The sequence below is a fragment of the Anabrus simplex genome, chromosome 3 (assembly GCF_040414725.1).
Source record: "Anabrus simplex isolate iqAnaSimp1 chromosome 3, ASM4041472v1, whole genome shotgun sequence".
NCBI lineage: Eukaryota > Metazoa > Arthropoda > Insecta > Orthoptera > Tettigoniidae > Anabrus > Anabrus simplex.
In genome coordinates, this window is record NC_090267.1 from 453,668,276 (window position 1) to 453,681,640 (window position 13,365).

At 39.0% G+C, this 13,365-nt stretch overlaps 1 protein-coding gene across 2 annotated transcripts in view; it reads right to left on the minus strand.

Annotated features, from left to right (window-relative positions):
- LOC136866503 (pyruvate dehydrogenase protein X component) overlaps positions 1-13,365 on the minus strand; it is a 95,862-nt gene that overhangs the window by 78,502 nt on the left and 3,995 nt on the right. For both annotated transcript variants that reach the window (XM_068226751.1, XM_067143537.2), the window contains exon 2: positions 5,734-5,915. In XM_068226751.1, the coding sequence (XP_068082852.1) occupies positions 5,734-5,915 (182 nt within the window). The remainder of the gene's footprint in view (positions 1-5,733; positions 5,916-13,365) is intronic.

Sequence of the window (13,365 nt, forward strand, 5' to 3'; positions counted from 1 at the left end):
ATACCAGGTTGATCTAAATGAATGGCCAAAATATACATGTTCACATTCATCCTTCTCTGCTTCCTCTTGTACAGAACCAATGGAAACCACGACAGGTAGTCTTAACATAAAACAATGTGAAGCTTAATAATTAATGTTATTTGGCTTTAGATCCCACTAATTACTTTTACGGTTTTCGGAGACGCTGAACTGCCGGAATTTAGTCCCGTGGGAGTTCTTTTACATACTAGTAAATCTACTGACACAAGGCTGACGTATCTGAGCACCTTCAAATAACACCGGACTGGGCCAGGATCAAACCTGCCAAGATGGGGTCAGAAGGCCAGCGCCTCAACCATCTGAGCCACTCAGCCCGGCAAAGTGAAGCTTCAGGAGCCATGGAATATGCTGTAGCGCTTTGCACAACATCATGAGAAAGCATGATTTATGAGTAATTTTGTCTTTGAAATATTCCATGCCAAGGGCCAAAGTCTCCAGGTGATGTACATCATTGGCAGATATCATATTAAAGATATGCATGTAGGCAAAATTCATGCACTTCCATTAGGGAACTACCCTGCCTCTTCAATGTTTTCACCATTTCTGACCAACAACAGCAACTAGGGAAGAGAAAAAATGGACAATTGGTAATCATAGTTATCTACAATAACTTGTTCACAGAATGAGCTCTTATTCAACCATGAAAAGAGTGGATCCTGTTAACTAATTGCAAGTGATGTGGGTAGTGGTTGGATGATATTATCTATCGCTGCAATACGAGGTTCAATATCCCAACTCAATACCCTATCATTTATATAGCATTGGATGAGTTGTACACCATGCTAGATGACTAAATTTATTTCCGAGCCTTGTGATTTTTGCTATTTCTATCTGGCACATTCTAGCAAACTGACCAATGATTTGGAAGTCATGAGATTTTGAAGTCGATATATTTTGTCCTTGAGGCAGTCTCCTCATGGGGGAAATTTAGTAACAAATGTATGCATCTCATTAGGAATCTTAGAATAGCCAATGTATGATACCGTCATCATAGCAGTGAGTGTCAGAGAGATGGAACTCATAATAGAGCAGTTGGTGATAGCCAGCAGGGAGTACAGTGTGGTTTGGAGATCCACAGGACAAAACAAAGCTCATTATTGTAGACAGGGCAAACGGTCACTTGCAGCATGTGAGAGAAGTAGCTGGCTTTGAGGTGGTGAACAAGCTTATCAACTTGGGAACAATGGTTTCAAATTACAGTAACTGTTCAGAGAAAAAAAACAAGATGACTAGCAATAACTAAAACTGCAACTACCAAGATGACTAAACTATGGAAGAATAGGACAATAACAAGACCTGTCTACTCAATGCCCTGATCCTCCCTATTGTCACATATGCTGCAGAAACAGTGACCATTAAGAAAGCAAAAGGACAAAAACTGAAGCTTTTAAAATGTGAGTTTATCACCAGGTCCTGCAAATATCATGGATGGCACGCTGAATTTTATGAGTTTTCAATATTTTAGGGCTTAATTTTAGTTTTCTACCAACTCTGTGATATGAGGGTATCTAAGGTAAAGGGAGTCCTTCTTTCATGACTCCCTCTTTTCTTATTCTTCAAGTGAATGTTCCTTTACAATTTTTTTAAAAAATTTATGATCATCTTAACAATGTTCCTTGTTGATATGGATCGATGACCACGTGGTTTTACATCTTAAGACAATTGTGACAAAAACCATTGCCGGTTAATACGACTGAACAATATTTCCTTGATAGCAATGCTCGGCGTTGATATGGGCTAAGCAACAAAAGTCTAAATTCATTAATTTTATTATCACGGTCAGTACATAAATGATCATAAATTTTATTCTCTATAACTTTGTTATGTTGTACTTTTCCTTTTTTCCTTGCAACTTGCTTTACATCGCACTGACACAGCTAGGTCTTATGGCGACGATGGGATAAGAAAGGCCTAGGAGTGGAAAGGAATTGGCCATGGCCTTAATTAAGGAACAGCCCCAGCAATTGCCTGGTGTGAAAATGGGAAACCATGGAAAACCACCTTCCGGGCTGCCGACAGTGGGGCTCAAACCCACTATCTCTCGGATGCAAGCTCACAACTGCGCGCAGTACTTTTCGATAGGACCAATAACATAGGTATTTAAAAATTAAATTTTAGGTGCCTTCCCCTAAAAACGTGAATAAAATTATTTATAGCCTAGACTGCAGTGCTTTATTCACAGAATTTATATACCAATTTTCATTAAATTCTGTTCACAAATTTTCTTGTGGCTCAGCACAGATAAGCACTTAGCAACAAAAATCGAAATTCATGAATAAGTCTGTTATCATGGCCCAGGGATTACAAACCTATGACAAGTGTGCCACTAAGTGACACTATCAAAGGATATAGAAGGATCCACCTAATCAATACCGTTACCATTACCTTGTATAATATTCTATATAATTGGGCAGTGGCGGTTTCTGGTATAGCGCAATGGAGCAATGAACCTCCAGTTTGTATCAAATTTTATTCAACTACTTAATATTCATAACTCCCTTGTCAATCTCGAAGCTGTTGCTTAGCCCATCTATCCGTAATATACTCGTACTGGCTTTCAATTCATGTGAACTGTGCACGTTCCGTGGCTGGATACTTGTGTGGAATGAAACCCCTTGGAAGGCGATCTCTCCGTCCGTACCGGGGTGAAGGGAGTGGCGAGGTGCGGGGGGACATCGGCCGGCACGTAGACAAGACCAGGATATCGCAGAAACAGATATCCGTGGTTTACGCATGCGCAATATGCCACTCTCTCTAGTCGTGTTGTCAGGGATGTTGGAGCAAGGTCTGTCTAGACTGACCTTGTGTTTGGGTAAGTATGTACCTGCCATCTGTTGCCCTTACAGGAATTCAACTACGTAGCAGAAAATAGTGCACATAATTAGCGCTAGTGTTGAAGAGCATCAATACTGCCAGCAGTCACATTAAACTGCCAAATTCCAATTGATGTCTTTTCCCAAATACATCAATATTTACTAAACATCTGTTCATTTGCCTTCTTTGGAATAATTACTTTTTGGAGAGAATATTAACTTAAAAATCACCGAGGCAAAGAGTAGCGGGAATGTAATACCAAAGAAAACGCTAATTGCCTACCCACAGGAGTTCTTAAAATTAAGTTACCAACATTGCGAATATACATCCCTAAAGTTTACTCTGTTTTTCAAGTGTGATGCTAGTGTTTACTACAGTTTGCAATAATTATCATAATTCGTAATATTATTGTATGCTGTGCAAGCGTGCGAGTGCTTTTCTGCACTATTCTGCCATTCAGAAACTTAATTTTTAGGTCATAAAGAAGTTACAATATTTTCTCCGTGTGTGTATTTTTGTGCACTATAGTTGCGTCCATGATTTTTGTTCCCGGGAAAGGTAAGGAGCTACATAATGAGCTTGAACAGTGATATGATACTTAAGAAGACAAACTTTTCTTCTCTCTCTCTCTCTCTCTCTCTCTCTCTCGAGCGTAAGCTTAAGATTAAGGATGCCGGATGCCCAATGCCTGATCTTGATATAAAGAGGCATCCTAAAGGTAAAAGTAATGAAATCGTGCGTAAATTCAGAATGGATTTATACCGTATAAAAGAATCAAGTGGATCTGTGGGTGCAAAAATTCCTAACATGTTGATTTGTTTTCCTTTTTTATGATTCATGACTGATGAAAGCGAAAGGACTTGGACCAAAGTCGGAGTGGTAGATATAGGATATTTGTCCAAAAATAATAATAAAGAAACACAGTAGTCCTAAATCTCATATGCTTGACCAGTTACAATTCGATCTCCTGGGAAGACACGATAACCGTCAATAATTTGTCTGTGCTTACAGGCAGTCTGTGGAAAGAGACAATGACCAAGTACGGAAAAATCGTTATGTGCTGTGTAAAGTTCTGTGGCGCATTTGAGATGGCATTGTGCGGGCATGACGAAACAAGTGAATCATAGAATCGTGGCATATTTTGAGGCCTTGTCAATTTTAGTTCTGAAATTGACGTTGCATTAAGAGACCATCTGTCCAAAGCTACTGTTTTCAAAGGCACCTCAAAAGACATTCAGAATGATTTGCTTTCATGCATGTATGAAATCTGTCGTGAGAAAAAAAAGAAATCACCACAGCGCACTTCATTTCGGTAATAGCAGATGAGACCACTGATATATCAACTACAGCACAATTTGTTATCGTTTTTCCCAACGGTAAGCCAGTTGAAAGATTCTGGGGTTTCCTCTCACCCTCTAGTCATGATACTAAGACAATAGCAGAGTATTTAAAATTTTATTTGAGTTGAAGTTGTGGATAATAGAGATAAGTTGATTTCACAAGGTTACGATGGAGCAAATGTAATGAGTGGTCACCATTCAGGGTGCAAGTTCTCATCAGGGAAGATTTTAGGCATGCACATTATGTGCACCGTTATCCCCATTCTCTGAACTTAGTCATGGCACAGGTGACAGGGGGGAGAGGAGATACTGATGGGGGGGATTTTTCCTTCTGTTGAACCCCCAGTGACGAAAGTCACGCGCCGCCACCGTAACTGGGACTAGTTTTGACCCCGCATACACTGGGTCATCTTCAACCACGATCCAATTGGAAAACATATGCTCACATAACAACACATCCAAAACTGAAACCAAATGACACATCAACCGCAGCAGTTTTGATGTCCGTCATGCCCTTAATTTGCCTGCTGTATTTAAGTAGTAGTAGTAGTAGTAGTAGTAGTAGTAGTAGTAGTAGTAGTAGTAGCGGCAGCAGCAGTAGTAGTAGTAGTAGTAATCCATTTCATGAAAGAGAGCATAATATTATTACAATTTACTCCAACTGGCAATATTAATGGATCAAAAAGAAGTATCAAGGCCCACATTAAAAGTTACTAGTGAAGGAGAAGCCCAGCAAGATTCTAGATATGCAATACCAACACAAAAATCCGAGTCATATTATGGCAACAAAGGAAAGAAGAAGGTGAAAAGAAATGAATTACAGCCTGGAGGAAGAGAATTGGGAGGTAGAGAGCAAGCTCTTACATTTGTACGACGTAAAAATTTCTAAATTCTGTCCTTACAACTGCTACCGACTTTAAGAGATGCTGGAGTGGCAGGATTCTGCCTAAAAGGGGATTTTTAAAGTGTCAGTAAACCAACTTGATGTGCGTCTTTCACATTTACACAATTTTAAATGCCAACCAATTGCACTAGAAATTGATATCACAATATCGAACATAGAAGGCAACTGCCACCAGTAATGCTATGTAGCTAGTTAATAAGTTTCTATGATGGATCACTTGACAGATTAAGTGAAATTAGAGCAATAGAATATGGCTTTCCTTTCTGAAAATCTTGCATGCACCAAGAGAGATTCAAACTATAGCCACATCATTGAAAAGCAAGAGGGATAGTGGAAACATGAGACAATGGAAAGGAAGGTGTTATAAACAGACATAAGAGTTCTCAAGCTGCAAGACGTAATTCACAAACCTTCCTTGATGAGGGTCTTATTAGCAAAGCTGAGCATCATGCAATAGCTGAGTGAATACTTTTACAAAAATGAACTGGATAACAATTGCTCTTATTAAGTGAATTCAATAAAACATGCAGTGAAAGGGAAAAAAATTCTAAAACCAGCCATGCACTGCTTTTCGCACATCACAGTAATGCCATTCTTTATCTTTTTTTTTCTTTCCTTTTCTTCATCATACTTTACCAATATCTTAGCTAGAATGCCTTCTTCCTCTGTTTCAAAGGAAACAACAGCTTTGTCTGTTTGGATATCACAAAGTACATCACCAGGTGCTATGGGATCACCCTCTTGTTTTAGCCATTTAACAATAGTACCCTCTGACATGGTTGGGGATAATGACGGCATTCGTATCTCTTGCCCCACAACTGAAAATATAGAAAGTATGGTGATATCAGCACACTATCAACATAACACCTCACACAAGATTCTAGGAATCACGCTATTGCTAGTATTACTCCTTTTCCATCTTCATAACAAATGAAATAAAAAGCAAATCTGCTGTTTTATGTGACCTGATATTACTGTGGTCACAGCAAAACCTCCAGCTTTACATGAAATCCAAACCATTGCAGCTTCATTTTAACAGTTCCCATATGCCTTAGCCAGGATTTGAACTGCAGCTGCCAGCAACGTCTTCAATTAGCATGCTTCTTGAGAAGGGGAAAAAAGAAGTAAAATAGCAATTACAGCACATTTTTACATTCTGGATTCATGGTTCAATATGACAGGAGAATTTCAATAAAGAACAGTTTTTCAACATAAATAGAAGATGAAAACCTATAAAAATACTTGCAGTCAGTGAACTAATCTACTACAAAAACAGCCTAATATCCACAGCAGTCATAGTTAAAATGTCACACTGCACCAAAACCAAACGGGAATTCAGTACCTTGGATAAGAAAATATTTATCATTACACTGACGTCCTCTCTCAAGTGATAACTACAAGAAGGTTGAAATATTTATTATAACAACTAGCTGCACATACCCATTATAGACGGGTTTAAAGGATCAAAGTACATCTACGTCATGTTTTACTACTGGATAACATACTCAAACGTAGTTTACTCAAATGACCCCAACACTTCCTGGTAGACTGTGGCGCACAAATAGAACATACAGTTCTGTTGCTGACCTGCGAGCAGGCGACACAGAGCTGTCCATGGAAGAAGCAGCTAAAATGCACATTAACGCCTGCAACCTGAAGCGCATCTGACAGTCATCACAAAACAGATATTTACTGGAAACTATAGGTGCTTAAAATGAAAGGGGTGAATGCAGCTAGGCTGATCACTGGTACAGTCAGAATAGGGAACAGACTGGTGGATCTCTCAAGCACCTCCTCTCCACTACTGTCTCATAATATGTCTTTGACTACCTTCAGAACAGATTTTTTTTTTTTTTAACAAATTGCTTTGTGTCACACCAACACAGATAAGTCTTATGGCGACAATGGGACAGAAAAGAGCTAGTAGTGGGAAGGAAGTGGCCATGGCCTTAATTAAGGTACAGCCCCAGCATTTGCCTGGTGTAAAAATGGGAAACCACAGAAAACCATCTTCAGGGCTGCCAACAGTGAGGTTTAAACCCACTATCTTCTGAATGCAAGCTCACAGCTGTGTGCCCCTAACTGCACGTTCAACTCACTCGGTTCTTCAGAATAGAGAACGAACTTTAAACTCTTGCAATACACATAGATAAGTTAATATGATGCCTTTGCTGGCGGGACCTAGTGTTTACAGTGCACTATGTCTTCTGGTATGGGCTAGAGCAATCTTGTTACTTTCATTGCTCTGTCTCAGCTTTATTCTTGGCTTTGACAAAATGAAAGTGACTGAGGTATGAGCGATGCTAGTAATGCCATTCCTTCTGCAGCCAGTCCCTGCTATGAATGGTGTGAAAATATTGCTCATAGGGTCGGTTGGTGATTGCATTTCAGTGGGCTTGGCAGACTGATATGTAATAGCAACTTCTGGCTCGGTGAGGAAAGCAACGGGAAACTACCTCACTCCTCATTTCCCTAGTACGCCTCTTCAGTGATGCCTAGGCCATCTATGACAGCTGATGGCGGAACTGTTGAGGATCCAACCAGCCTTCGGGCTGAGGACTAAACAACAACAAGTTAATTTGAAAGAATCAGCAGCAACTTCGTAAGCCATAATGAAAATGTGTTTAGTCGAGAGATTGCAGCAAGGAATGATCACACGGTGACTGCCAGGTGAATGCATCTGGACTGTTATCACTGCCAGACAGTTGGGGAGTGAAGAGGGGAATTTCAAAACATGTCATCATAACAAATGTTTTCATATGACAAAAGTTACTACAAATTAATTTCTGAAGAGTGTTTCTTCTTTGATATCTCTTTCTAAACCCAATATTAAAGAAGATATTTCATAGTTTGTATTTCACGCTCCATTATAAGGTAGTATTCAAATTTGAATTTTGAAGGAAAAAGTACCCTAACTTTAATCGAGGCCTACCTTACTCTAAATACCAAGTTTCAATAAAATATCTTCAGTGGTTCTTGCATAATGTTGGAACAAATATACATGAAATGATTCTTTTTTTCCATTCAATTTCAAAAGGTCTGAAATGCATAAAAACTGAAAATGCAGCAAAAAAATCAAAAGGATAGAGAAACATTTTTATTATATTTATATGGATAACATTGACAGATTTTTACAAAAAATAAGATTTGCTAAATAATAAAATACATATTGGAAATGAATCCACTAAACCAAATAAGTAAGTTTCAAAAATAAACAGGTGCATCCAGTAGTAGCATTGCCTGACCTGATGCAATGTCCTTTTGACCCCAACATGGCCTGTATCCTTTTGTTTCAGTAGGATTACCAGCTGGGCAAACTTCTTGCCATTGGCCAACTTCCATAATACGTATCAACAGACCGTCGTTACATCTAGGAACTTCCACTAAGCCCAGCATGCCTTGAATGTTACGCTACGCTTGACAACGTCTTTCCATGTAGGTCATTGTCTTGACTGAACTTCCCCCACGATCTCTCCAACTTCATCTACAAGCCGCTCCCAACTTCCGCTGCCAAAATTCATGCATTCACTCACAAGTGACTTGGTGAAGACTGATGAACTCTCGCCGGGTTTGTTCTTTATATAGGCTTGCAGGAGATTCTCATAGTTTCCACTTCCACATCATTCTGAGCAAATTCTTATTTGGTAACCAACTTCCAAGTTCAGTAAATTCTTTTTAAATTTTTTTCAGTAGTGAGGATTGTTAACGTGGCGATAGTGGTGTTGTTTTAAGGGGCAAAAACAACTTACGTCAGGAGAAGAATTAATGTTATAAACATCTTAGACTGGTGAGTGCATATCATGAGTAAAACTGATAACTTCCTTCGTGTCTTAATATGCCTATTTAACACTGCCTAGAGCCTTTGAGGATCACATCAACATGCCAGTATATCTTGAGGATCCAACCCACCCATCAGACTAATGACTCAATACTAACTCCATTAACTGCAGAATGGAAACTGGACATACCTACTTATTCTTTATTCTTTATTCTTAAGTGAGCCATACATGAGAATATAACTTTCAACATGGCCACAAAAAGAACATAAAAAAATTTGTTTAATATTTGGAAACCCTGCACTTGTACGATATAAAGATGTTATTTCCTGATATTCACAAAGAGCAGTCAACAGACTAAATTAATATGGGTATCATGCTCCTAAAGCCTGAATCAAGTGTGTTCCAGACATAATACATGATAACAAAATGCATGACAGAGATAAGCAAAACATGATTTCTTACAAGTGAGACCTATGGATGAATGATAAGAAATAGGAGAATTAAGATGCCGTTAATGTACCCCGAGTGACTGCCTTATTGATCGGAAGTCACAATTTAGGAGTAAAAACCCGAACAATATCTTAGTGACTTCCAGGAAGCCGACCTCAACATGTTTTGATTTCCTTTTATAGTAAAATTAATAATAATAATAATAATAATAATAATAATAATAATAATAATAATAATAATAATAATATTGGCTTTACATTCCACTAACCACTTTTATGAATTTCGGAGACGCCAAGGTCCCAGAATTTAATCCCGCAGGAGTTCTTTTACGTGCCAGTAAATCTACCAACACGAGGCTGACATATTTGAGCACCTTCAAATACCACCGGACTGAGCCAAGATCGAACCTGCCAAGTTGGGGTCAGAAGGCCAGTGCCTCAATTGTTTGAGCCACTCAGCCTGGCAAAAATAAAGAACAATATCATACTAGTGAGATTTAGCATTTGACACCAACTGTTGATTTGTTTAGATTTTAAAATTTGAGAGTAATTGGAAGACCTCTCTTACACAGGTAGAGGCTGCCTCAAATCACAATTTTAAATGTAATTGGCTTTGCCTGCTGTATTTAAGTACCCACATCCAGATTCTGTTTAAGTCATGCCTTCTCCCTTGTTATCTGCAACATATCTGCTACCAAATAACAAAGACGCAGACCAATCATTATGTGTATCCTATTAATACCTGATGTATCCGTGCTTTGCTATGGAATTCTACATTGTATACAGAATTCTAAGTTAGGTACGGTACATGTTGTGAATAAGATTGTATTAAATTGCTTAGCTCTTAACGTTACCCTAGAAATGTGACAGGGAAGTCACCAAACATCTTTTCTTATGTGAAGACTGGATGAGGGAATTTTCATTGCAATGGTAAGCCCTCTTACCTACCATCAGTCGCAATCAAGTTGGGGAGTTTTCATTATAATGGCAGACACTCACTCTCCTCACTCTCCACCTGCCTTTTTACATAAAGATGTTATAAAGATGGTTTTCCTAACTGAAATCAACACAGGTCATTACAATGACGCCAGTAGGAATGTCACGATTAAAAGCAATGCTATCATATGAAATACTCAATCAAATGAAAAACCACACATTTTTTCACTTTTAACGAACAGTACTACACTGCCGATCTAACAGTCCAAAGTTCCAGAATGACCAGGCCGCAGACAACTGCGAGCTGTGAACACACTTTAATTTCAGGGGGCGGGAGAAGGGGGGAGGGATAGTGTAGAGTCCCAGGGCAAAATCTATGCCATTTCACTCATCTGTTTAATAGGAGTACCCGATGAGTCGGAAAATCTCAATTCACTGCACTGGCGGGGAAAAAACTATCTGACATGGAGACAAATTTTTCCTCCAAGCCAGAGGAGAAACCCCATCTTCGCTGCTGATGTGGAATAAAACGAATGTACAATTTAATAAAAGTGAAGAGGAGGAAGCTTTTCTTAAGAAACGGCTCCTTTCAGGGTTGAATTTTAAGTTATTTACTGAATTGTGGTGCTATAATTTGGAATAGGCCAAAACTGTAACTCCAAACCAGGTCATAACCAGCCATTAAGTGTGGACACCAATCATTCCAATCAGCACGTCAGAGTAGGTATCAAAGAGCTGGAATACTGTGATGAACCAGTGTGTTATGTATCAGCAGTATCAGAAAATTTATGAACCAGAGGAATGGCAGGCTAAAGAAGAAAGTTATCTAACTCCCCAGGTATTTACCACCAATATTCAGGCAGGCTGTTGTACTCAGTACGCAGCAGTAATCCCATCTATCAGAAATGAGTGGCAGCATAAGAGACAAAGAATATCACAACAAACAATGGTCAATGCAATGTTATTACTGAATCAGTTTATGAACTTTCGATATTGTAGGCCTTACCAATATAAATGGTCCGTTATTGGACATTATAAATTTTCCAGCTAACTCATTCCTGGTTGCCAGCGTTTCGCCCCCGTGTGCTAGGCTGGGCTCATCAGTTGGTACCTAGCACACCTACTAAGACGCTGGCCAATGCATACCGTAGGCTAATTGTCGCCACCGGCAGTGCCAATGCACTATGAGAGACTTTGACTCATTATCATCTGATGGCCGACCAGGCCGGGAATCGAACCCGGGACCCTCTGAACTGAAGGCCAGTACGCTGACCACACAGCCAACGAGTCGGACATAATAATAATAATAATAATAATAATAATGGCATATAGCCTTCAGAGAAGCCTCGTGCAGGGCTTTTTCTAGTGAATGACCTACAGGTGACCTGCATGTCTGTGAGGATGGGGCCCTACCCAAGATGATTCCTAATAATGAAGATGGCACATAAACCCAGTCCCCAAGTCAGACAAAATAACCAATTAAGTTTATAATCCACGACCCAGCTGGGAATCGAACCCGGGATGCCCTAGATCAAAGTCCAGAACACTAACTATTTGGCCATGCGTCTGGACTCCATATCTACAAAGACCATTTCCAGATCTTTCCAGTGCAGGCGTACTTTCCGATGAGCATTCCGAGTTTTTATTACAATAGAAAAGCTTTTATCACTTCCTCTTATTCAATACAAATATCCTTCTTTAATGGAATGGTTTTTAGCCAAACATGTTTCAGCTCATCTTTGAGCCATCTTCAGCAAAAATATATTAATTATTTACTCAATAAGTAAGTCACGTTTTATTTCACTATTGTTTCCTGTCTCTTAACTTCAGCTTTTTACACACATTCATTCACCTTCTTTCCATTACAGATTGCATCTGGACTTCGTAAGATCCACATATTGATGGTTTCCACTAATTGAGTCACACAACACTGTTCAGGCCTTTGTTTCACATATCATATGTTTACTGACTTCTGTTGCCCTCCAGATCATGTGCATATGTGACAAATTGAAGATGGACTGTTCCACTGTTATAACTGGAGATTTTATCCTCGTTTTAAAGTGAAATAAATAATTTGATATAGAGGTTTCCAACCTCACTATAACCTTGTTTGTTTTAGATATATCAGCTTGTCTCACTCGGATTTTACATGCTCTTTCACATTGTTTTTAGTGTTCCTTATTCAACATTAATTCATGTACCAGGAACTTTTAATATATTTTCACTGAAGATGGCTCGAAGATGAGCTGAAACATGTTTGCCTAAAAGTCATTCCATCAAAGATGGATATATGTATTGAATAGGAGGAAGTAATAAAAGTAATAAAGTGTAAACCATCAATAAGGAATGATACTATTATCTTGTGATGAGTAATCTGAGAGCAAATATGGCATCCATTGTTGATCTACCAGGCATAAACCCGAACTGATTTTCTGAGATGCAAGTCTCTTCCCTCAGCCTCCCTTCAATGACTCTCTCGTAGAGTTTTAGAGTTCTGTAGTTGTTTCAATGATATTTCAAATTAGTACTGTGAAAAAAATTCAAAAACTGTTGTTAAGGGTAAGTGAGGGCCAAGAGCCCTAAATTCACCACTTTACAAAGAAAAAAATATATATATATATCTTTCTACACATGGCTTGAAATAACAAACAGCTTGCTTGTGCCAGGCTCCTTTCTGACCTCCCTTTTGTTCTGTTCTTTCCTAATCCTCCCCTTCTTAGGTCTCAGAAGCCTAGCGAATCTTGAAGTTCCTTGTCTTTCATGTTTCTTCCCCATCACTGGTTCACATGTTCATCCTTCAAAAGGACTGACCTCCTCCTCCTCCTCCTCCATAGTTAATACTGAGAGGGACTGGCACTTCCTCAGTTTTGCACCTCAAAACAAATGTTAACTTGATCGCTAGACACAACCTATTTACCTTGTTGTATGACATGTTTATAGAATTAAATTACTGTGATGCAGTGGCCAGCTTTGTTCATCTTGGAATCCTTTAACTAGAATGTACTCCTCTACTGTATGTATATCTATCCCTTAAGTCTCCTTTCCTGATACGGGGTCAGGGATGAGGTGAGATGAAATTTATGGCATGTTTTTACGGCTGGATG